Here is a 23,762-nt window from a genome sequence, read left to right as displayed (position 1 = left end):
GTACCTAGGTAGGTACCTAGGCTAGGTAAGGGAAGACTTCAAATACCTATGTTAGTTGGTGGTTCGTCTCTCACTATAGCTATTTATCATTTGTTATCTATCGTATAACTCCTGGTATAGATATATTGAGTACAAAATTCTGTCCTTATTCCTGATTTCTATTTCGGGTTCGATTTCGATTCCGATACTTTGTCTTCACTTGGATTACCTGGACGACTTGGACGACCTGGGATATACATACAGACGAGTACGAGAGGGTTTGTGGATAAACGTGTTGGGGATATAGCAGGTTCAATTGTAGATACGTAAGTTAGGGAATAAGGAAGTAGTGTCGAAATGGCTATGCGGTCGGTGGTTAGTGGGCCTGAGTTTGATGGGCCGGTCACGGAAATGGTGAGGATTGGGTTGAGAGGGGAGATAGGGGGAGGGGATTTGGAAGGGGAGGGGGAGGGAGAAGCGGAAGAGGCGGAAGAGGCGGCGAGGATTTGTAAGTGTCTTTTCTTTTGCTTGGGGTGGGGGTTGGAGTTGGGGATGGTATTGGGGATGAAATACCTGCACAGCTGGTTGTGGATGGGGGTGGATCTAAGTATGAGAGATGAGTGATCACGAGTGTGTTGAATCCGGTTTGGAATGAGAGGAATAGGGATAAAGATAGGAGGGGAAACAATTGAGTCTGCGGGCTTTCTTGGATTCACACTTTTCACAGTTTGAATTCGGCTTGATGGAACGGATAGATGGATGAAGGGGCGAATGGAAGGACGGACGGATGGAGTTCAAAGAACAAGACTAATCAGATATAATCAATATAGGGCGTGAAACTCTAGATACAATTGCGGCCCAAAAAGGATGTACAAATTCTTACTATGGCGGTACATTGGAGGATGATGGAGTGTTGATTTGGTGTATTGGTTTGACTCCCCCTATTATTGATTCTTTTACTGATTTTAACTGTGTTGGGAATTTTCCTTTCACTTGCTGTTTGCTCTTCATTTTCTGCATATCTATCCCTTCCACTCGAATTTCCCATAATCTTCGTACACACGTCCAAATCTATATACATATATCTATACTAACCCCCAATCCAAAGACTGGACATCCCTCGCTCCCCACAAAGCCTTTATGGATTCGCCAGCCTACCCCGCCTTTTTAGAAAATCTGCAGCCGATTATGGGAAGTGTGGAAATCATACACGCAAGTAAATTGGATGTCGTGGACGCTATTGCAAAAGGAAGTGCGGGGCAGAAGGGGGGTGTCATGGAAGTCGCTACGTTTTTTAATGTGGAGGATGTTTTTCTTGAGGTATGTGGTGTTTTTTGTTACATGTAACATTTGTTGTCTCCATCCAAATCTAAATCCAATTTTCGACAAATTGAAAGAAGAGCGAGGATGAGAGAATGAGAGAATGAGAAGTAGATCAAGTAGAGGACTAAGAAAAGCAAACAGGGAGTAGAAAACTTCAAAACAGCAATCCGCAAACTTCACTCAGAAAAAAAAATTGCAGGATTTCTTGGCGTGATAGATTCGGGAGAGGTAATTGAGAAGATCGCTAAGAATAAAGAGGCGATGGAGGAAGAAAAGGGGAGAGCTTTGATTATAATGTTAGGGTGGGAGAGTAAGGAGGCTCATATGGTGGGTATTCATTTGTTGCTTTATTGTTTCCTTTCCTGGTCTTGGAAAATTGAGGCCGATTTTGATACACCGGTGGGAGTCTATAGATGGGGAGGGAGATGGAAGAATTTTGGGGCTAATGTGAGATTTGAAACTTAGGCATTTAGAGAGACGAAGGAATTTGCGGACAGTATAGGGTTTTTGAGAAAGGGGACGAGTGGGGCTGACATGGTGAGTTTGTTTGCATTGTTCTTCTTTTTTGCTTCTGGTCTTCTGGAGACGATAAGATGGGATGGGATGGGATTGTGAGAAGAGGAATATGAGAAAAGTATTGCAGAGTCGAGAGAGGAGATGGCTGACTTATATATATCAGTTCCATGTAGCATTTAAAAATGCATGAGTATGTGATGCGGATGAACACATTTCTCTGCATAATAATGCAGTTCATACAATTCAACACATCCTCCCATATTCAATATCCATATTCAATATCACTCACTCAATCTTCCACTCTGGAAATCTCAAAGTCGAATATGAGTTATTGGGTAAGGGAAGGAGGATGAGTTTTGAAGAAGCTACATTGTACATTCGCATAGCCACCAGGGACAGGGTTTCAAATAGGAGAAAAACGAAGATCACCCCATCAATAAAATTTCAAACAGAGGTAGGTATACAATTAAACATATTACACTCAAGCTTGATATACTTGAGAAAATTACTTCCCCTCCAATATCATTAATTCATATCCGTATTTATATTCGTACCCATTCATCCAACCCAGAACCCCCTAGACCGAGCAACCCCAAACCAGCCTCATGCAATCCAATCCAACCAATTGATCATTTGCTTCTCAAAACATAGCTATATCATGATATCATTCGTACATATAGCAATCATTCAGCTCATCTCAAACTTTCACTTTTGTCATCCAATGCAATGTACAACGCCGCCAGCCATGCATGTGAATAAATCATTTAGCATGCGAAACGATTTCCGCATAAACATCATCCGGAATTTTCTTGATGATAGTAAGTGTAACTTCTTTAATGGTATCCGCTTGTAAAGGAGGGAAAGATCTGAGAATCTTTGTAGGACTTTGATTTTTGTTAGTTGAATTCATGTCTAGTAGAAGCAAAACCCAGAACTTACCTAGGAGAACTCATTATTGAATGCCTGAGAATAACAAGTTGTGCCACAATACAAAGAATATTGAGGTGAGCACCATAAGCAAATAAGAAATCCCAAAGACGAAGTACCTCGGGTAATGGAGGGGTACATGCGCATAGAGTGAGTACTGAAGGGAAAGCATAAATTTCTGCACTCATACCCTTTCCAATCAGATACAGACTCAATTTTGGATCAACAATAGCTAGAACTTTATCCACTAATGCGAGTCCTTTATGAACACCATCCATAGCACCTCTCACATAACCAGGAACTTCGGTTGTTATGAAGCGATGAAAAGCAGCAAATGCTTCAGATTCGCTACGAGCAGCATAGAGAAAGGGTGCAGCGAGTACATTCATGCCTTGAACATATGTACCCGGTTCCCCAGCCCCGACATCAGAACCTTCCGTTGTTAAAGTCAGAGCACGAGCTCTAGATCTCATACTGGGTGATGATGGGCCTCGTTCCGGAGAACCTTGAATAGCCGCCTCCATAATCTGCCTATTCTGTATATTTCGGTATTCTGCTCGCGCCTCTTTCGCATCGTGTAATCTCCATGCTACTGCATTTAAAAGTCGGATTAAGCTTGCTTCACTGACTCGACGTCGAAAAAGAGGATCGGTGGCTAGAGTTCGAAAGGTATCATTTCGAATTTTGGAATATGCGGGAGATGCACCGCGATGGATCAGAGAGAGATATGCGTCGGTTTCAAGAGTAGGTGCATTGAGTAATATGAGCCAGATGTAGATGCGCAAAGAGGACTATTGACAAATAAGTATCTATTAGCAGAAGTGGTAGAGTAGAGGGAGGAATTGACAAACCATTCCATCGCTATCACTCTTAACCCCTTGATCCAATATCTTCAATCTCATACTCTCCAAACTTCCAATTATATCTCCATCGGGGGGGCCCTCTCTAAGTAGACGGTCTAACGACATACTTTCTGTCGCGGTAAGTTTTCTGTTTGATGTAGGGCGCCTCATCGAAGAAGTTGGGACTGGGACTATATTCGTGACATCACTATTGGATCTTGCTCTGGAATGAGTTGTAGTTGAAGATTGTGTGGCATCTTTTGGCACGGGCGGAATAATCTTTTGCAAAGCTTGCTTATGTTGCTGTGAGATCAGGGATGGTTGATTGAATGATGAACCTAGAGTGTGCGCGGACTGTAATCTTCTTAAAGCTCGGCGGGGAGATGCTGGCGGATTGAGGACAGAATGATTAGGAGGGGCCAGCGTAGGAAATTGAAATGCGTCTTTGGTGGGGGATGAAGATGCCATTTTGCTATCGCATTATTTGTTGAATTGGGATTTAAGGATACGGATGGAGTGATAGTAATAAATAAATTCGATTATTTGTTCTTGAGATCCAAAATGGTGAATATGATTATGTGAATACAATCAATCGCATGAAGTACCTAGGTATGGTATCGTTCTATTTTCTATTGTACTGTCTGTTATCAGATTATCAAATTGAGTTGTTGTCATGTCAGCAGAAGTCTGAGCGAAGTTTGAAATGTGAAGGATGAAGAATGAAGTGAAGGGTGAAGGGTGAATGAAGTGTGAAGTGTGGTTCAAGTGAAGCCGTGGCTGGTAAACCGCGAATTTTCGTGATAACACAGGTACACAGGTACATAACTTACGACAACCATAAAAAAGCTACCTACCTAATGTACAAACCTGCAACGATATTGTCAACACTTTGTTCAGATGTTGATTGAAGTAGAATGACAATGATATCCTTCTCAACGTCTTTCTGCTTAAACTTCAAGCCAACAACATGTCGACAAGGGATGGAGGACCGCGCAAGGCCGCATGCAAATACTAGCACGTGATCATATCATGTGATATTCAATCAATTCTCCACTTCGACGCGAGTCCTCAAATCTTGGAAATCTGGAGGCAAGAAGAAGGAGCTTGATCGGATTTTGAAATCTTTCTCGACAATAATCTCTCATCGACGCAGTGAATACTTTTTTATCAGCTCCAAACGCTTCAAACGCTCCATGCGCAGTCCCTATTGTCAGGACTAACTCATATTGTATTTCCCAAGACATTTGGCTGACGGGAGGTTCCTTCATCCTCATCTCCGCGGGTTCTTGTTGGTAAGGGAAAGAAAGATACTATCTCCAGTCTGGTGGTCTCAATCTTCAATAATCAAAATACAATTTTGCACTCCATCCCATTTACAACATAGATCTCAGCTCAGAAACATTAGCTTTTAAGCCTCCAAGCCTTTCAAGCCTCCAAAATCTTGAAATTATTATGATGTCTCGGAGCTTTTCAAGCCTCTTTTCATTCTTATCGCATCTTATCGGATTGCGATCTTCATCCCTCCCATTGCATCATGAAGCAAAACGGTCATTGGGTGGAGATTTCCCAATGGATAATCCGCGTGCTGCAACTTGCATGAACAAGGTTTGAGCTACCCTTGCGTGGCCATAGCCGAATCTACTGCTTGAAAGGGACAGCTTTGTGAAATTATCAAAAATCCTGAAGAGCTGATCTTTTTCTATTCCCTATACTATACAATAGCCTCACAAGGAAATCAATGAGAAACGCCATATCAATGGGTCATTTGTTCATTTGTTCATTTGTTCATTCAATCTACCCCTTTTCTCTTTATTCCTTGCCGCCAATGATTGGATAATGTATGCAATAGAGTTTTCAGCTGTTCGAATTTCCAAGATTCCAGATATAAAGAAAGCTTTTTTTTAATGTTTTCCTTTGTCTTCTTTTGGTCCCTGGAGATCTATCTCCTTCATCTTCGCTTGACACTAATTTATAATTTCGAAAAACTAGATCAATTTTAGCGAATTGCGTGCTCGGCAAATACGTCGACATGTTGAAAATATTCCCACCTCGCCCACTTCATCCACTACAAGTCCATTTATTTTGTTCCGGATTCACAAAGAGCTGTCCCCATTTCCCTTGGTCTCCCTTGGTTCCTTGCTCTGCTTGGGGTTTTGAACGGAAGATCTAGGCGGAAACTCTGTGTTCAACCAAATTAGGATCGGGGTAAAGAAAGCATAATTATGGTAACAATGGTAATGATGATGACATATCCACTAAAATGTGGTACATGTAACACTAGATCAACTTTGCCATGAAATAGACTGACAGGACAGTACCAAGTATACTACCGAGACTGCCTATGAAAAGAAAAGAATTTTATAGTAGAGAAGAACTCCGCTCTGAGAAGAAATAGGTAAAGAGATGGCTAGAGAAATGGCCAGAGTGTATTTCTAATCCCCCTGATAAATGACTTCCCCATATTATTCGTACACCGAATAAGTGTGGTTACGTTTACACCCAAATCAATTTAAGACATTTGATTGTGAATTGAGGTTCGAACGTATACCCTTGGTCCCTTGGAGATTGAAGGGCTTTTTCTAGAGTTCAGAGTACCTACAGTACCTCTTTTCGAATCTTGAATCTTGAGTCTCGATACATCTCAAAGTTGTATGTAGGATACTCCCTACCCTGTTGTATCAAGAAAGAGTAGCCATCCGCGACTGCCATCTCCACGTCCCCATAACCAGAAAATCGAATTCTAGAAATTTAGAGAATACCAATTAAAATACATACCAAACCCATTCTTAATAATTATTATTGGAGTATTACCATAAGTAGATACTCTCACCATTTTTAGATATACATCCATCAAACCACTTTATATTGTACCCTTGTCAACTAATGTCATCTCTCCAGCACGATCCCGTCACCACGAATATCCTCTTCCATTTCGAGACAAATCTCCCGCAAGTCTTTCTAGCTTCACAGTAGTACAATATTAAAACCCCCAAATTCGAAGAATTTGCAAGCCCGTTATACTTGGCTTGACGTCTACTACCAAAGTATTTCAATTCAAAAGGCTCCAAATTCCGGATCAGCCTAAGGTTACACACAGGGATTCACTTATTTACCTGGTCGTTTCCTTTGCTCTTCTCTCTTCCATCTTATTCATCCACGAGCACGCAATACATTGGTGGCGCACCCCCAAATTTCAAAGAGGTCAATTGCTGAATGCCACTCTTGGATCACGTCTTACCTTTTCAAGTCTTTCGAGAACAAAAGCCTCTTTTTTACAATTAGAAGCTGCACTATCTATTCCAGCTCTCGACCTGCATTTGAATAGTTCCGATGTCAGACAGTTTTACTTTTTATTAAATCACATTTTTCTTCAATTGTCAGATACAAAATCATCTGATATCGACCCGGCTTTCTGGGAGCAGATACGGCTATATCAGCCCTGCATCCGCTCATAAAGTTACAGATTCTTGGATAACCATCTGGGAGTAACTTGCAGATCGCCTTGTCATATCTGTCAGGTCAGATCTACTGACACCCACCCTTTGCGGAATAGCCTTTTTTGTCCACTTAATCTTCCGCTATCTCAGGTTTCACAGCCAAGTTGCTTTTTACCACAATGGCTGCTACCAAAGTTGGCCATGGACTGGCTAAGGTCCTCGGTATCAAACTCAACTATCGCGATGAACTCAACAATCAGGAGATTTTACGAGGAGAGTCAGTCTTTTCCATTCAAACAGCCGATACATTCGTAGAGGAAGAACCTCGAAGTTTAGAATGGATCCAGGATACCCTTCCAAACCGACACGATCTCGCCGCTTATGGCCGCTCGCTATTTCCATTTTTAAGTTGGATTGGATGCTATAATTTGCAATGGTTATTTGGAGATTTGGTAGCTGGTGAGTAGTACCGAGTACTTTCCAATGGGTCTGATTGTTAACGTTGATCAGGTATTACTATCGGTGCTGTCGTCGTACCTCAGGGTATGGCTTATGCTACCCTCGCTGAGCTCGAACCTCAATTTGGTCTTTACTCATCTTTCATGGGAGTTCTTGTTTACTGGTTTTTCGCTACGTCAAAGGATATCACTATCGGACCTGTTGCTGTCATGTCGACTCTCGTTGGTCAAATCTTGGTGAAAGCTGCTGTCACTCACCCTGACGTTCCTGGCCATGTCATTGCATCTTGTTTGGCTGTAATTGCTGGTTGCATCATTGCTTTTATCGGACTTATTCGATGCGGTTGGATTGTTGATTTGATTTCCCTTACTTCAATTTCGGCATTCATGACTGGCTCCGCTATCAACATTGCTGTTGGACAAGTTCCAACGTTGATGGGTATCACAGGCTTCAGCTCTAGAGCTTCAACCTATAAGGTTGTGATCAACACATTGAAGGGTCTTCCCAATACAAAACTTGATGCAGCCATCGGCTTGACAGCCCTTTTCCTGTTATATGCGCTTAGAGCTGTAAGTTGTGAACCTCTGCTAACACCTTGATCATTACTAATTATCATTTTTAGGCTTGTAATTATGGAGCTAAGAAGTTCCCAAACCACAAAAGAACATTTTTCTTCGCCGCAACTCTTCGAACCGTATTTGTTATTTTGTTATACACATTGGTTAGTTGGCTTGTAAACATGCATCATCGCAAAAAGCCACTCTTCAAAATTCTCGGTAAAGTTCCACGAGGATTTCAAAATGCTGCCGTGCCAGAAGTCAACTCTTCGATCATCAACGTCTTTGTAGGGGATTTACCAGCCACTGTCATCGTTCTCCTTATCGAGCACATCGCAATTTCGAAATCTTTCGGACGTGTCAACAACTATGTTATCAACCCATCTCAGGAGATGGTAGCTATTGGTGTCACCAACATCTTTGGCGCTTTTCTTGGTGGTTATCCAGTTACTGGTTCTTTCTCTCGTACAGCTATCAAATCGAAGGCTGGTGTCAGAACTCCATTCGCTGGTGTCATAACCGCTGTCATCGTTCTTCTTGCTATCTACGCACTTACGGCAGTCTTCTTTTACATTCCAAGTGCAGCTTTGTCTGCAGTCATTATTCACGCTGTCGGAGATCTCATCACACCCCCAAATACTGTCTATCAATTCTGGCGTGTATCCCCTCTCGAGGTTCCGATTTTCTTCGCAGGTGTCATTGTTACCGTTTTTACCACTATTGAAGATGGTATCTACGTAACCATTTGCGTTTCATTCGCCGTTCTCATTTTCCGAATTATTAAGGCTAGAGGACGCTTTCTTGGTAAAGTCAAGGTTACTTCGATCGGGGGTGAAATTGCCGAATATAGATCAGCACCTTTGGTCGACAATGGCACTTTCCCAAAATCTGATGCCACTCAATTCGAAGATTCTGGATCTCGAACAGTCTTCCTTCCTTTTGACCACGGTGATGGAACTAATCCAGAAGTTGATGTTCAAACACCTTATCCTGGCATCTTCATATATCGATTCTCAGAAGGATTTAACTATCCAAACGCCAATCACTATCTCGACCACCTTACCAATACAATCTTCGCAACAACCCGTCGAACCAACCCTAACCATTACGCTCGTCCTGGTGATCGCCCATGGAATGACCCCGGTCCACGCCGCGGTAAAGCTCCTGAAGATCATAGCGACCGCCCTACCCTCAAAGCTATCATCCTCGACTTCAGCTCCGTTAACAATGTCGATATAACCTCCATCCAACAACTCATCGATGTCCGCAATCAACTGGATACTTATGCATCCCCTTCAGTCGTAGACTGGCATTTCACCTCTATCAATAACCGCTGGACCAAGCGTGCTCTCGTTGCCGCTGGATTCGGATACCCAACTCCCGAGGAAGAAGGATCACACCGTTGGAAGCCGATTTTCTCGGTTGCGGAAATGGGAGGTCAAGATAGTGCGGCAGCAGCAGCAGAAGCTGAAACCAACGAAAAAGAAATCAAGGAACAGCGAACGCGCGAACGGGATCTGAGAAATGGAAATCAAATTAGAGGTGATAGTGAGAGTGGAAGTGGTAGTGATTTGAAAGCTGTGTCGAAAAACGTCACGAGGTCGAGAACGGCTGTCGTTACCGGTCTCAATAGACCATTATTCCACGTCGACCTTACGAGTGCGTTCCAGAGCGCAGTGGCAAATGTCAAAGCGAGAGAGGCGTTTGAGGAAAGAGGAGGTAGGGATACTGGGGTTGTGGCTTAAATATTGGGGATTTTTGACGTTTTTGTTTTTGGATTGGTTACTTTTTTGGTCGTTTTGATACCACGAGTGCTTGGATATGATGATAAAATTATGGGGTTAGCAGGATGTTGGATGACTGGTCAGGCCTTTCCTATATGAAGTAATGGTCACGTACCGGATTCGGATTCACGTCCTTGAATAATATATAAAGATTTATTTCTGTGGAAAATTTCTCGTTATTGTTTGATTTGCAACACAAAATCGTGATCTTGAAGGCTTGCCCGCCGTTGTCGACCTGTGTCGCTTATGCAGGCTACACCGCGAATTCTATCATCCCGTTGAGCCAAAGGCACTAAGACAGCTCGAGCATAGATAGAGATTCACTGTGCTAGATTTGTGTGCTTTAAAACTCTGCATGCCAATGCCAACTTGTAGCGCGAAACATAAAAGGGCTGAGCTTGCTTGTCCATCAGTCCAATAGCAAGTATCAATCCCCTTTTATCGAAAAAAGCAGTTCCAACCGCTCTCAACATGTGCCGCAGCCCAATGATCCAAAGTCCTTAGATAAGATAGGACGAATCCTTCCTAACATTAATATAATTCCAACATGTTGGTAGATCATATCATGATGGCGATAAAGCAAGGCGAAGGAACTTTAAACTTGTCATCCACAAAGTTCTCTCAAGACTTGATATTGAAATCGTCTCACCATCAAACTCTCAATGAACAGTCCTAATCATGAGGACTACCACCTATCTAGCTCTAGTGACTACAGGAATATTGATCACCGTGTATCTATACAAGAAACTCTCTGAATATCTTACCATTACAGACCTCGAACGCAAAAATGGCTGCATGCAGCCAAGGATATATCCACACAAGGATCCGCTTCTCGGCCTCGATTTGTTCTTCAAGATGGGCGCAGCGATGAAAACTGGAAAAGTGCTCCAGACAAACCGAGAGCTATACGCCACGTATGGGAAAACCTTCCAGAGCAACTCCTGGGGAACACCGGTTATTCACACCTGCGAATCCGAAAACATCAAAACGGTCCTCGCGCTTTCGTTTGGGAGTTTCGGAAAGGTGAAGGTTAAGCCGGAGAAAGGGGGTGGATCGCTGGAGGCTCAGGGAATCTTTACCGCGGATGGGAAGATATGGCAACGCTCGCGTTCGCTCGTAAGACCCACGTTTGCGAGGACTGAGATTTCTAATTTTGCCGCTCTGGAGAAACACGTCGCGCGGTTTTTGGATCTTCTTCCGCGTGATGACTCGACGGTTGATTTGCAACCGCTTACGAAGAATTTGGTATGGTGCATATTTCCTTGTTATTGTTCGTTTTGTCATGGTCGGCTTACCATTATCTGCTTGGTTTGACTGACTATTTCCAAGTTTCTGGATGTCTCCACCGAATTCCTGTTCGGTGAATCGGTAGAATCTCAATCCCCAAATGCCCCCTTCGATGCTCGAGAATTCCTCAATGCATTCGATATGACCATGCGTGGTCTCGGCGCACAAATGATGCTCGGCAAGCTGAAATTCATTCGCGGTCGAGATATCGAGTGGAAAAAGGCTTTCGGGAAAGTGCATGCCTATATTGACAAACACGTCTCTCGGGTTCTGGAGAGTCAGAAGAGTGCAGAGAATACGGAAGAGGAAAATGAGAGTACCGCTCAAAAACATTATGTACTCTTGAACGAAATGGCAAAGGAGACACAAGATCCGGTGGATTTACGCTATCAACTTTTCCATGTATTTATTCCCGCTCACGATGCGACGGGGATAGCTGTTAGCGATATCTTTCTTCATCTGGCTCGTGATGCGCATCGATGGGATAAACTGCGGAGAGAAGTACTCGCTGCGACGACCGGACAGGCGCTGAGCTTCGAAATTCTTAAGTCAATGAAGAACTTACGATACGTGTTTAATGAAAGTATGTATATTTGTTTCTTGCTTGGTGTCGTTCAAAGATTCCCAGATTCTTGCTATTTTCTAGCAACGTAAGATCCAGTCTAATCAATCATCTTCACCAGGTCTCCGTCTTCACCCCACCGCAGGATTTCTACGACGAGTGTGCCACAAAGACACCGTTTTACCACTTGGCGGTGGCCCTGACGGTAAGGCCCCCTTCCTGATCAGAAAGAGTAGTAATATTACATGTGATATCCACGCATTACATCGCGACAAAAGCTACTGGGGCAACGATGTCGATAATTTTCGTCCCGAGAGATGGGAGACCTTGCAACCAACTTGGGAATACCTTCCATTTTCAGGGGGGCCGCGCATTTGCCCTGCTCAGCAGATGGTTTTTATTGACTCGGCATATATTATTGTGAGAGTAATGCAGAAGTCCTCGAAAATGGAAAGTCGGGATTCGAGACCTTGGACGGAACAGTTTAGGATGGCGGTGGAGAATGGGAATGGGGTGAGAATTAAATTGGTGCAGGATGAATTGGATGTTTAGAGAAAGTTCTGAGTACATTTTGCACGTGATTGAATTGTACTAGAGCAAGATGTATCCTACTCAGATTTTACTTCGTCTGATTCCTCTTAAAGTACTCGGTAGAGTCAACAGATCAGCATATTTCAATTATGGACGAAAGAAAGTCATGTTGTGTAGAACGCTTCCGATAATAATATGTTTGTTAGAGGTATGTATAGAGAGCTTGTTTTCATTTTCTCCTTCATCTTCCAGTGCGTCAATAAGATCTTCCCATTGATCGCCTGGTCTGCCAATTTCCGAACCAAATTCCTGGCCAAAAAAATCCACAATAATAATATAACAGGCTCCATCCGCGACCTGAAGACTTTTCAGTGTACTTTTTAAGTATGGAGTAATACGTAGACTGCACTTACAGAAGACAAAGGAGATGTAGGTGGAAACTATTACGGAAACGCCACGTTAATTAGTACTGAGGTATGAGAGACTATAGATAGTAGTGAAAGAATCCGAGATACGTGATACCAGGCTTGATTCGTCAGAACAGGAACACTAAGAAGGCAAATCTTCAATTGAAATCACATTAGCTAGGTATTATACCGCCTGAACCTACTAAATTTTCACCAACTACCGTCCATTCTATCCATCCCATTCGTCCAGTTCACCCCGTCAAAACCAGACCAAATCAATTCCTTACTCCTCCTTATCCCTTATTCAGCATCAATGACCCTCACCTCCCTCGCGACCACATTGCAAAGCTCAACCCTGATCCCCGCCCCTAGAAGTACATGTATCCACATTCTTTGCGTATCGCTTAGTCTATCATTCTCGCTTTTGACTTCTACGAAGAGTACTTCTTGTTTTCTTCTCCTTTTGATGGTGTCTTGTGGCTCATTTTTGGACTCATTCTCCACTTGCGGCTCTTTCTTTTCCTCCCCAACATTTTCAGGGTCTTCGATCTTGATATCTTGCTCTTCTTCTAGTTCCTTTTTCACCGGCTCTTGTTGCGTTGACTCATCCTCCACTCCATCATCCCATAAAAACAAATCCGGTACTCCACCCCCTCTTACCCGATACTCCTCCGCCATAACCCTCATCACCTTCCCCAACCCACTCCCAAAAGCCTCCACGATCCCCTCCAAGTCCTGCCTCTCGAACTCCCACTTCAAACCCACTACACACGTCTTTCTCTCCCCTTCCCTCTCCCAAACCCTCCTTATGATATCTGCTGCCATTCCATTCTCAATCTCCACAATTCGATGATTGATTTCCGACGCTCGAGCTTCATAGAATGACTCGGTGTGTAGGTCTAGAGGGCAAGTTTGGTATTCTGTCTGAAATACATTGGGGATGTAAAGAAATAGGATGTCGAAAAAGAGGTATGCGAATAAAGTGCGTAGAATGCCACCTTCAGAGTGATAGCCGCGAAACCCGAGGCTGCGATAGTAACTTAGAGTTAATTGTTCAACGGAACATTCGGATGCGTTTGATAGTGATTCATATTCATCTAACCAAATGGTTTTGGTACTGCGTTGTCTCTCTTCAAATCCATTGGGTGCGCTAGATTTACGTCGGAGAGTTGTAGGTGTGAGATACGACTTTTTGATCTGAATTCCTTGAATAGTTGTTTCGATGGGTTTAGAGAGAAGAACATGCTCAAAATCGTGCTTTTCTCTCTTAGGGATCTTGAGTGTCTTCTCGAGTTTACGGATACGTTTCTGTAAGTCGTAGTGGTAGATAGTATGACAATGTCGATCTTGAAGACCTTGCTCACATGTTTTGAGCGAAATGCGTTTCCAATGACGTTTTTGCTGTTCTGGATTCTTGATTCCTGGGGTTGGGAGGAGAGTATACATATAGTGTTCTTCTAGAAGAGCTTTGCGTTGATACCACGCACCCCTTCGTGCTGAATGAAAAAGCTTTTGAGAAAGGAGTTCAATGAGTAAAGCGTATTCCTTCTCGTGGGACTTGAATCGTCCGAGTACGTAGAGGGCTTTATGCACAATGCGTGTATAGACCCATGCTGGAGAAAATCGACGAAGGTAGCCACCCTCTCCACTTTCATATATGGAGTCTTCTTTGCGTTGTTCTTCTGCCAGGAGAATTTTCCAACGGGGATATATGGCTTCGAAAGTTTCAAGAACTCGGTCTAGGTCGGACTTGCGTGGATGTCCATCGAGAATGTTGTCGACGCGGTACTGCGTTCGAATTGAGGCTTCAAATTCGAGGAGGGTGGAGCGGGTGGGAAAGATGTTGGTTGATCGTGAGACAATATAGGAGGGGAAATTACGGCGGGATATTCTGGCAAGAATGATGGTGGTTAGAGATTTATCGGTCCATTCAGTTGATCTGTAGAAGACGAGATGGACTCGTTCGAATAAGTTTAAAGCTGGTAGTGAAAGTCGTATACAAGGTCCTGTGATAGCCATGATCTTTCTGAGAAAATGAACATCTCTGTTCATATGATCAAGACTGTCATCTTCTTCCTCGGGAATCGATCCATCTGGAGTCGTAGGGTTTGATTTAGAAGCACTGTCGGCTCTTTTCAACCCAACATAACCGAGTCCAGCCTGCCTTTGACTTGTTTCGCGAAGTGCTTTTAGTATATCAGCTTTATTTTTTCCTTGAACCTTGAGTTCTTTTGCTAAGCTCTTTAGTTCATCAAGGTTCAATAGGGATAATGCCTCATCTAAGGTTTTGATCTGATCTTCTGACGAATCAGCAAAAGTCAACGAGTCTCCAAGGACAGTTCCTTCGGGAGGTCCCAACTCTGCTGGATTGACTTGAATTGTTGCGGTTGATACTGGTAATACTCGGGTAGATTGCAGAACTTTCGAAGCTGCAGAAACATCCGTCAAATCTCCATGATAACCCAAACGGTTTATACGATGCCATGCTGAAGTTTTTCGTAAGAAAAGACGTACATACCTATGTTCGTTAGCTCTCAAAAGTTATAATTTAGAGATAATAATCGGGCCTTACAAATATTGAGCTTCATATTCCAATTCTCTCCATTCCTTGAAAACTTCCATTTCCTTCTCATCGAATAGATGCCCTTCATCCTCTAACACAGTTTCCAGTGCAAGATTGAAAGCATCACTATAAATACTACTTTTACCCCTCTCCCAAGTCCTCCCAGCCAACCTCACTTTGAGATCATCTGGAAGATTTTCATTTTCGGCACGCATTGCTTCATATTCAGCAATTGCATTCTTACTAATAACAACTGGTGGCAACGCACTCTCCAATTCCGTCACTCTGGGAGCCACAATCTGATCTGCTTCATCTTCCGCTTCATCTTCCGAATCAGGAATTTCCGTACTTCTGAATTGAATTGGACTTCGGATTCGTGGGGATAAAGGTAATGATTCATCTTCATCCGAAGGACACCGAGAACTAAGATCATCACCATCTATACTCTCCGCAGTTTTCAAACGCTTTGAAGGTGGCAACAATTTATCTTTAAAGTCTTGCGGTATCTTACGTTGAGTTTTTCGATGTAGCATAACGTTGCGATTAGTGTTCTTAATTTCTTCGAGTGCCATTATACCGAACGTTTTGTATACAGAAGTACTTCATCCATCCCATATAATTTTATGGCAAGAACGTATCTTACATCCGCGTCTTCAAGCGCGTCAACCATTCCAATATACGCCTGAGCACGTTACCAGCTACGGTACGTCATTCACCGCTTTGGCAGAAAGCAATTCTCCTCTACCCAATTACACAATCCAATCATAGCGACATAAACCTATACCCAAACCTTCATAAATCCACACCTAACTCCACATCCAGCATGTCGCAACCCGAAACGCCATCATCCGAAATCAACCCTCATAGCACACCCAGCATCAGTTCAGCCGCGCATACCTATCAACTCGCGATGCAAACACAATCGTCCTCAACACCTCCCTCATCCACATCCTCCGGCGTCCTCCAAATGCCGGGCGCAACACGCGATGTGGTTATGGAAGATGCGCCTCTTCATAGACCTGCAGTATGCCTTATACTTCCCCCAGACCCTTATCCTCCACCCATCCCTCCATTTTCTCCTTCCTCCCATGCTTCAGATTCAATTGGACGTTTCCTCTCGCGACTGTCTTCTGCCCTAGAATTCTCTATACTTACTCATACAACTCTTTCACAGTCTCCAGCCGCTGCAATTCTTCCACCCACTGCTCAAACTCAATCGCAAATACATTCTCATTCACCCATTTTACCTCCCTCGCATCAAGCTTCCACTTCGTCTGCGAACGTAAATCGCGAAACAGCTTCTCCAGCGCCCGTTCCTGCGCGTACAAGTACGCCAGTACCGAAGGTAAATGGGAATGCAGAGAAGGAAAATTCTTCGAGAGCTACTAGCCAACATCCTGATACGGGGCCATCGTTGCCAACTGAAGCAAGTGTGCATGGAGCGCCGGCACGGGTTTATTTGAATCAGACTGTTACGGGAAGTTTATTAGAGGGCATGAAACTATTAGCCAAGGACCAGTATGTACCTTGAATCTGCTGCCCGACAGGAATCTCTCACGGTGCGTATAAACTAACAATCATTTCTTAATAGACCAAAAGATCCTTTACGAGTATTAGGAGAATTTTTATTATCAAAATCTAAGGAGTTGGAAGGAGGGAATTAAAAATAGATGGACTTTAGATACAATACCCCTAGGCACATCAAAATCATGTTAAGATGGGCGTTCAAGGAGTGAAATATCACGTTAAAATAATTGGACAATAATTGAGAACAAGGCTGGCGCTGGAAGTATTTCTTAATATTTAATTTGCTATTTAGTTTTTATGCCAATATAGCAGTACTCCTTCTCAAGAAAGTAGTATAATTCGTGATGCAATTATGTCCACACCCCAACTCCATATCCATTTTGTCATGATGAGACTTTTTATGCGACCATGGTGCTGGCAGTGGCACTCTCGTATCTCCAGGTTGGTGGGAGAACACCAACGGTCTTGTAGTAACGGGAGAGACGGTGGATACGGGATTCAATGAGAATCAAACGGAACTTGGAGTCCTTGTCCTTGCGGTTACGCTCGAGATGCTTGCGGACAGCGACGGCCTAGATTTAATGGATTAGTATAACTTAACGTCAGCTACGAGGATAGAATTGAACGAACCTTCTTGATCAACATGTAAAGGTCCTCTGGGATCTCTGGGGCAAGGCCTATTTTGTCACTCTGTCAGTCTATGACCAAGCAGAGGCGTTTGTAAAGATATAAATTGACACATCAAGGATGTACTATAATCCAATGATGGCATATATGGAACTATTCATGTAATATTGGATATCGTACCGTTGGACTTGAGGATTCTAAGAATCTTGTTACCTGTAGAAGTAAAAATGTTAGCATTCGTATTTCTCTTGAACAAAAATCCAGCCCGCATCAATTGCAGAACGAGGAAATTAACATACCAGTAACAACCTTGACTTGAGCAATACCGTGAGAATCTCTCAAGACAACACCGATTTGGGAAGGAGCAGCACCCTTCTTGGCAAGCTTGCAGATTTGGTCAACGACTTGCTCTGGGGTGGTCTTGAGCCACGAAGGAGGAGCGCGGGAGTATGGGAGAGCAGAGGAAGATATTCCCTTTCCGTTGGAGTGAAGACGACCCATTTTTGCGGTATTTGTCGACGGTGATTAAACTGGTCGTTAGATTGAGATTGTCGAGAGGTGTTAAAGATTTGAAAATGTTCCGTCGTCGCAAAATTATGTGTGTGGATTGTTCGTCGCTTAGCTTACGCTAAGAGCTGATGTTTTCTATGCTAGACTTAATATTGACTAGCGCAATCTGGACATCATAAGAAATTTCTTAAGTTCAGAGCTTTTTATCTTTCCCGACAACAATTTTGATTCACCAACAGAAGTCATGATCAAATCATCATAACTGATTGGGGATCAGCCTCATCTTTTGTACTATCTATTGGAACATTCAATGGTGTTGCGCTATTATTTAAATGTAAGAGATTCCCTTTCCATTTACAATCGACCGAGAAGACACAATGATGATATTTCTTTTTACTATTTTTCTGGTACCTCTTGTTTTAGGACCCTCTGCGGAGGGGACAATGAACTAACTGAACATCTGAATAACCTTCTCGGTTGTTACTTTTTTATGATATCTTATATTTATATACGATCCGTAACTAACCTTAAAATAGAACACTTTCTCATAAACCAATTTTTCGCATCGCAAAAGTCGACAATCTTGGGAAGCATGTCAGGTCTGGTGGATATCAGAGATGCCTATGAAAGATTTTATTTTCGTCCAGCAGCAATGTGCCAATCCAATCCCACGACCATGCTCAGCCTAGATTGATGACATTTTACATGTGATATTGCTAGTCATGCTATTCACTCACGGTATAGGTAGGTTTACGAAATGGATTTGGATATTAAGAATAGTGTACTTCTCCAAGTGGCGTGATGCTTAGTTGGCAAGAGGAAAAACTCCTATCCTCTTTTATATAGAATACAATACTGTTTTTCAATGGCTTGCGATGCTATCTATCTATTTTATCGTCATGTGTGATCTTTCTCGATTCAGTGATTTGCTTCACTTCATCCCGCATGACTTCATTGGAGTGTATGGAATCAATCTGATTGGTGTGGAATTCTCTCGCCGTCAACCAAGCAATTTCATTCAGTACCTAGTCACAGTGTTGTATCCTACCAGATCGTTTGCGTGCAACCTTCATATATTTCTATCAAGGTTCTAATAGATATCTGCGTGAGCACTTTTATAAGCTTGTTGGACCTTTTCATCAGTGCAGATCATGTTCACGAGTGATTACTTTAAAGTCATCACATTCAGCCAACAAACCCGTTCCCTAATTTGTCAATTGTTCGTCCTGGCAACAACTCTCTTCTCAGGTTACCTTCCCAATCTAACACAGTCACACACTTCATAACCAAATAGTGACCTCCCTTCTCCTAACCTTCCTCCGCTCTATCTTCCATGACACCCTTTCCTTGATTTCCTTCTAGTTCTCCTGATGCTAATTCTCAACATCGATAATTTTGTATAAAAAAAATTACCAACGAATTCGATTCGTCAGCCAACCCCGCGAATTATAAAGACCTGCAAGGAGCGCTTCCGTCAAGAGCACTTTTAAAATCTTTCTGTTTTAGCCTAATGGAGTATTGAATGCGAGAGAGAAATAATTCAGCATAAGGCCAGATCTCAAGAAGGTAAATTTGAGGATCTAGTGGGTGTGAGAATAGATGAGTAAATGGAGAAAGAGGTTAATTCATACCTTTTCACATCGATTGAACCCTTTAAGATACTCTCGCGTAGTAATTTTTCGACATATCATGATATTTCAACACATTTCTATTTCTAACACACCATGGCCAAATCATTTGGCCTTTCTTCACTTCAAGATTGCCCACGTCCCTCCAGCAAAATAAGAAGCTAATCATGTGTGTCCCACTCACTTGTTGCAGATCTCTTCATCTACGCATCTACAGTAACATCAGTTGATTCTTTCTGAATAATGCTCTTGTTATCACTACCTATATTGACAAAGAAAGAAGCGTATAGATACAGATTAGAGTAGCTCGAGTTTGGATGCGAAGTATGTTCTTTTGGACTCAGGTCGCATTTTGAATAAGCGAATGGGTTGACGGACTTTGTGAGGGGGGTTAGACTGGGCAATGTAGAAGAAGGGGGTAGGGGAATGGAGGGAGTATCTGACTGGTGAGAATGAGGATCTTGTGTGATTGTGAATTTTCTGGTTGTATGAGGACGTAAGTCAAGTTTCCAATTGAAAAATTGACATTGTTATCTATTGAGTCTAGAGCGGAGACAAAGGCGAAAATTCCAAGTAGATAGTAGATAGATATAGTATCCATTCCGAGGCACCGATCATTACAATCTCAAGCTTGATTCAAGGCTTTCGGACTCTCCTGATCAGGCACGTGGGTACAGCAAAGTCTATTAGAAATGAGGAATCAAACTCCAACTTCTGAGCCTTGAGAAGAAATCCTTGCTTAGAATACAATTTCAAAGAATCTAAACCCACCTTAAGATATCTAAAGGAATCGTAGATGTGCTGCTATGAATCTTGATGCGGAAGCGGGATTTTCGCTAGAAAACCACGAAAAGACGGGTCTGCATAGGTTATACTCAAGTATATGATCAAGATTTTCTTTTCATCTGCACTACTCACTGTCTCTCGTGATTGGCCAGTACTGAACCCTCGTTATGAAATGCAAACAAGATCCATCATCTGGTTTCTGATGATATCGGGCTTGGACTAGCTCCTCTCTTATATGGAAATGACATGCTAAGGAGAGTGGAGGCTTATATGTGTGAAGACCTAGGGTCTTGTGGGACTCAAGAATTAGGGAAGTTGTACGAATACTGATGATGCTATGGTTCAACAGTATCTAGCGACTTAAGCAAACCACGAGCTTAAAGATATTTGGCTCCTATTGGATGTTGTGGACTTGACTTCACCAGGGATACCCAGCGCCATCAGAAGAATACATACACATCATGATCCAGCACAGTACAAACAGGAATGAAATAGTCAGATAATTGGTTTAGATATTTTCTATTTGATGTCATCATAATACATACAAACACTACTAATAAAGTACAGATCGTCATTACATAGGCGGGATATATCCCATGCCTAATCCGAGATCTCTATGTATACCTACTACAACTGCAGCAGTATTAGTACCCTCGAATCAGTAAGTTCGATGGCCATTTCGGCTTATGAATGGGTATATGGGTATTGTAAACACATTATACCCCATCCCCCTCCATGATTCTATCCACCCGGCCGGAGCCCTTTCGTACCCGACCGGCCTTTTCTTGGACAAAGGAAAAAGGTTTTGTTCCAGGTTTCGTCCTTTTTGTATTCTGACTTGATTCATGTGGGTGACTATCCAAAGTCTTTTCATCCCGCGTGGGGTGGGTGACGAGCCGAGCTCTCTATTTCTTCTAGCTCCATGGCCTAGCAAAGCCGCCGAGTCGCCAAGCCACCAAACTCCTGTTTGACCCTTCGCAAGGGACTGTATGAAACATCGCCAAAAAATGCTTGAAAATAAATAAAATATAAATGTCAAACCCATATCAGAATTTGTTCGTGTTTGAATTCATTGGTGGAGCATATGTTGTGGTTGAATCCCATGATTGTGGTGGATGGGGTTTGGAAAATGAACGTGACGGTGATTTATATCTTGCTTCTCTGCCAAAGTAGTCTGGTGTTTCTCGACCACTTTTTCGAACGGGTGAAATTGGAGTGACGGCGTCTGGAGTTTCGCATGCCTCCATGTTTTTGCTATCACGTTGATCCCGATCCTTGCTAAGCATTTCGTATGACCTGGGATCTTTAAAGGCGTGAACATCGGCGCTGACGAATTCATTGTTGGGCTTTATCTTTCCACGGTACATTTCATACCAGCCTGTAATCATTGCCTTTCTTCCCAAGAATATTGCTGCCCAGAAGCCATTGAACTAAGTCATATTAGCACTTGAGTAAAATAACGATGGCAATGGGGAGAACTTACGGATAGCATGACAAGGACCGCACCAACGGCGGCCTCGTTCACAACTAGAGATTTTGTTAAAGGTAAACACTCTTCTTTACCTCCACCAGTTTGCACCAAACAAGTTAACCACTGCTTCTCGGCATCGGTAGGATCCTTGAGGATATTTGTTTGCAAATTATCCATGAAGACAAACACGATCGCAAAGAATGCGACATCGGCGATAATCACTAGTACAATAGCGATACCTCTCCATTGTAACTCAATCACTCGGCGAACTCGGCGATATGCTTGTCGTGGTGAGACAGTGCGTACACTGTTAGTGTACGAAGGCAGAACTCCTGAATTTTCCGTGGTGTTGGAACTGTCTGCGAGGGATGAAAGATACACTTTGATGCAGTAACCGAAAGTAACGAACTGGATGATAACGGTGGCGCCAGAGAATATTAGAAGAGGAATCCAGAAGTCCGCTAAACTGTTCTCGTGATTTATATGGCAAGTATCTCCAAATCGGAAGGAAACACCACTAAAGATCATTCCAAAACATAATGCAATGGCCGGTATCCCCCATCCAGTAGCAAGAGCTCCCCACATAAATGACTTTCCAATTATCACCTGCCAACAGATCTGGAGATGTAAGGCGAGGGACCTTAAGAAGACCCACATTACACCACACCAGCCTCCAGCCATTATGAATGCGCCGGAGATTGCACAAGTAAAGTTAGTGCTCATATCGTTCGGGGTAATCGCGTTATAGCATTGATCGGGTTTTGCGCTTAATGGTATAATGAAACCCAACTTTTGGCGACATATGTTAGGAAATGGCTGATAGAAGGCACGGGGACTAGTGACTCACCTGCATCAAAACTGTAGCAATGACCAAGCAGATACTGAGGTAGTGCCTATGGGTCTTCTCGACTGGCAGAAATGCGAAGCATATCAACAAGTATATAGAACATACCATCGCCGCTACACTGACCCAATTTGCAGAGTTGGTGAGGGTGTTGATGCTTTCACCGTAAAGCCATTCAGTCTGTGGACATGGCAAGCAGCAAAAGACCCCCAAGGTGGGAGAGCAAAATCTCCCATCGGTAACTATATGTTGTCAGCATGGTGAAATGGACCGGAGAACATGCAAGACGTACAACCACCCGTCGATGGGAAGAGATCTGCGTCAAGGAACGGCGCTGGACACCTGCCCTGGCCAAAAACTGTCGCATTAGAGCCACTCATCATGGAGATGAGAATCAACAATCGTAATAGAGGAACAGCAAATCGATTGAAAATGACGGCAGCCGGGTGGGTGAACTTTCCCGATTGTCACACCGGACCGGCCGTATATCAATGGACGGACAGGAAGCGTAAAAACACTATATGCTGTGGCGTTCTTCAGCTGTCATATACTTTTGGAAGTTAAACGTTTGTAATCGTCATGTGGTATATTACGAAACCAGTGATGGGAAAGTCTAGTATGTTTGAACGCTCGGTGGTGCGTAGGTCCGTGATATATAGTACTGGAAGAGTTTCATAAGGCCATCGCCAGGTGCTTTGACAATACTTCAGATGATATCTAGAAAGCAGAAAGAATTCAAAAATGGAACTGGAACTGGAACGTTTGTGTATGATACAGAGATGAGAAAAATAGAAACCGATCCAAATGGATAGAATGGGGAATACAAGCCTGCATATGTATAAGGCGACATAAGTGCAGTCTGAGTACCATAGGTGGAGTCTCGTAGCTTGGGACGCACGCGAGGGTCTTGCCCATGATGGTCCTCTGGCTCCACGATGAGCCAGGATTGGTCTTTCCTTATGCCTTCCTTGAAGGGACGGTAGGACGAATCCCTGTGAGAAGATGGTGTTCCGGCCAGCAAAAGACGCGGATGAAGTCTTGAGTATCAACTAGTGGTTGGCCGGATTAGGATATAGATCCACCTTGCAGATTTGATTGGAAGAAAAGATTTGCGTGTAAAGGCACGATATTACAATATTTAAACAAGGGATATAGTATTCCTGGGTTATCGGAGAGAAAGGATACATTTGGGAGG

At 43.1% G+C, this 23,762-nt stretch overlaps 8 protein-coding genes across 8 annotated transcripts; 4 read left to right on the top strand and 4 right to left on the bottom strand.

The window, feature by feature from the left end:
* Nucleotides 1-336: 336 nt before the first annotated feature.
* On the top strand, nt 337-2,008 carry EAE97_009109 (uncharacterized protein; the record flags this gene model as incomplete). The annotated part of the gene is made up of 6 exons (XM_038879624.1): nt 337-487; nt 810-908; nt 1,088-1,299; nt 1,444-1,629; nt 1,768-1,839; nt 1,982-2,008. 6 exons carry the CDS (start codon nt 337-339, stop codon nt 2,006-2,008), a joined length of 747 nt encoding a protein of 248 aa, XP_038729637.1.
* A 570-nt stretch (nt 2,009-2,578) lies between these two features.
* Nucleotides 2,579-4,055, bottom strand: EAE97_009108 (uncharacterized protein; the record flags this gene model as incomplete). Its single annotated transcript, XM_038879623.1, has 3 exons — nt 2,579-2,702; nt 2,758-3,536; nt 3,597-4,055. 3 exons carry the CDS (start codon nt 4,053-4,055, stop codon nt 2,579-2,581), a joined length of 1,362 nt encoding a protein of 453 aa, XP_038729636.1.
* A 3,148-nt stretch (nt 4,056-7,203) lies between these two features.
* Nucleotides 7,204-9,785, top strand: EAE97_009107 (uncharacterized protein; the record flags this gene model as incomplete). The annotated part of the gene is made up of 3 exons (XM_038879622.1): nt 7,204-7,483; nt 7,535-8,052; nt 8,106-9,785. 3 exons carry the CDS (start codon nt 7,204-7,206, stop codon nt 9,783-9,785), a joined length of 2,478 nt encoding a protein of 825 aa, XP_038729635.1.
* A 717-nt stretch (nt 9,786-10,502) lies between these two features.
* On the top strand, nt 10,503-12,225 carry EAE97_009106 (uncharacterized protein; the record flags this gene model as incomplete). The annotated part of the gene is made up of 3 exons (XM_038879621.1): nt 10,503-11,069; nt 11,154-11,694; nt 11,795-12,225. 3 exons carry the CDS (start codon nt 10,503-10,505, stop codon nt 12,223-12,225), a joined length of 1,539 nt encoding a protein of 512 aa, XP_038729634.1.
* A 686-nt stretch (nt 12,226-12,911) lies between these two features.
* Nucleotides 12,912-15,779, bottom strand: EAE97_009105 (uncharacterized protein; the record flags this gene model as incomplete). Its single annotated transcript, XM_038879620.1, has 2 exons — nt 15,184-15,779; nt 12,912-15,129 (listed from the first exon to the last, which is right to left on the bottom strand). Exons 1-2 carry the CDS (start codon nt 15,744-15,746, stop codon nt 12,912-12,914), a joined length of 2,781 nt encoding a protein of 926 aa, XP_038729633.1. The 5' UTR covers nt 15,747-15,779.
* A 218-nt stretch (nt 15,780-15,997) lies between these two features.
* Nucleotides 15,998-16,838, top strand: EAE97_009104 (uncharacterized protein; the record flags this gene model as incomplete). Its single annotated transcript, XM_038879619.1, has 3 exons — nt 15,998-16,198; nt 16,349-16,692; nt 16,766-16,838. The coding sequence occupies 3 exons, from the start codon at nt 15,998-16,000 to the stop codon at nt 16,836-16,838; spliced, it is 618 nt and encodes a 205-aa protein (XP_038729632.1).
* A 261-nt stretch (nt 16,839-17,099) lies between these two features.
* On the bottom strand, nt 17,100-17,829 carry EAE97_009103 (uncharacterized protein; the record flags this gene model as incomplete). The annotated part of the gene is made up of 4 exons (XM_038879618.1): nt 17,100-17,273; nt 17,332-17,378; nt 17,509-17,541; nt 17,628-17,829. 4 exons carry the CDS (start codon nt 17,827-17,829, stop codon nt 17,100-17,102), a joined length of 456 nt encoding a protein of 151 aa, XP_038729631.1.
* Nucleotides 17,830-21,298: 3,469 nt separating this feature from the next.
* EAE97_009102 (uncharacterized protein) lies at nt 21,299-22,947 on the bottom strand (the record flags this gene model as incomplete). The annotated part of the gene is made up of 4 exons (XM_038879617.1): nt 21,299-21,682; nt 21,736-22,512; nt 22,571-22,809; nt 22,860-22,947. The coding sequence occupies 4 exons, from the start codon at nt 22,945-22,947 to the stop codon at nt 21,299-21,301; spliced, it is 1,488 nt and encodes a 495-aa protein (XP_038729630.1).
* Nucleotides 22,948-23,762: the final 815 nt, after the last annotated feature.

This window comes from Botrytis byssoidea (genome assembly GCF_014898295.1).
Source record: "Botrytis byssoidea strain MUCL 94 chromosome Unknown BBYS_020, whole genome shotgun sequence".
Taxonomy (NCBI): domain Eukaryota; kingdom Fungi; phylum Ascomycota; class Leotiomycetes; order Helotiales; family Sclerotiniaceae; genus Botrytis; species Botrytis byssoidea.
The sequence above is the reverse complement of the archived record's forward strand: the minus strand, read 5'-3'. Positions and strand labels throughout refer to the sequence as shown.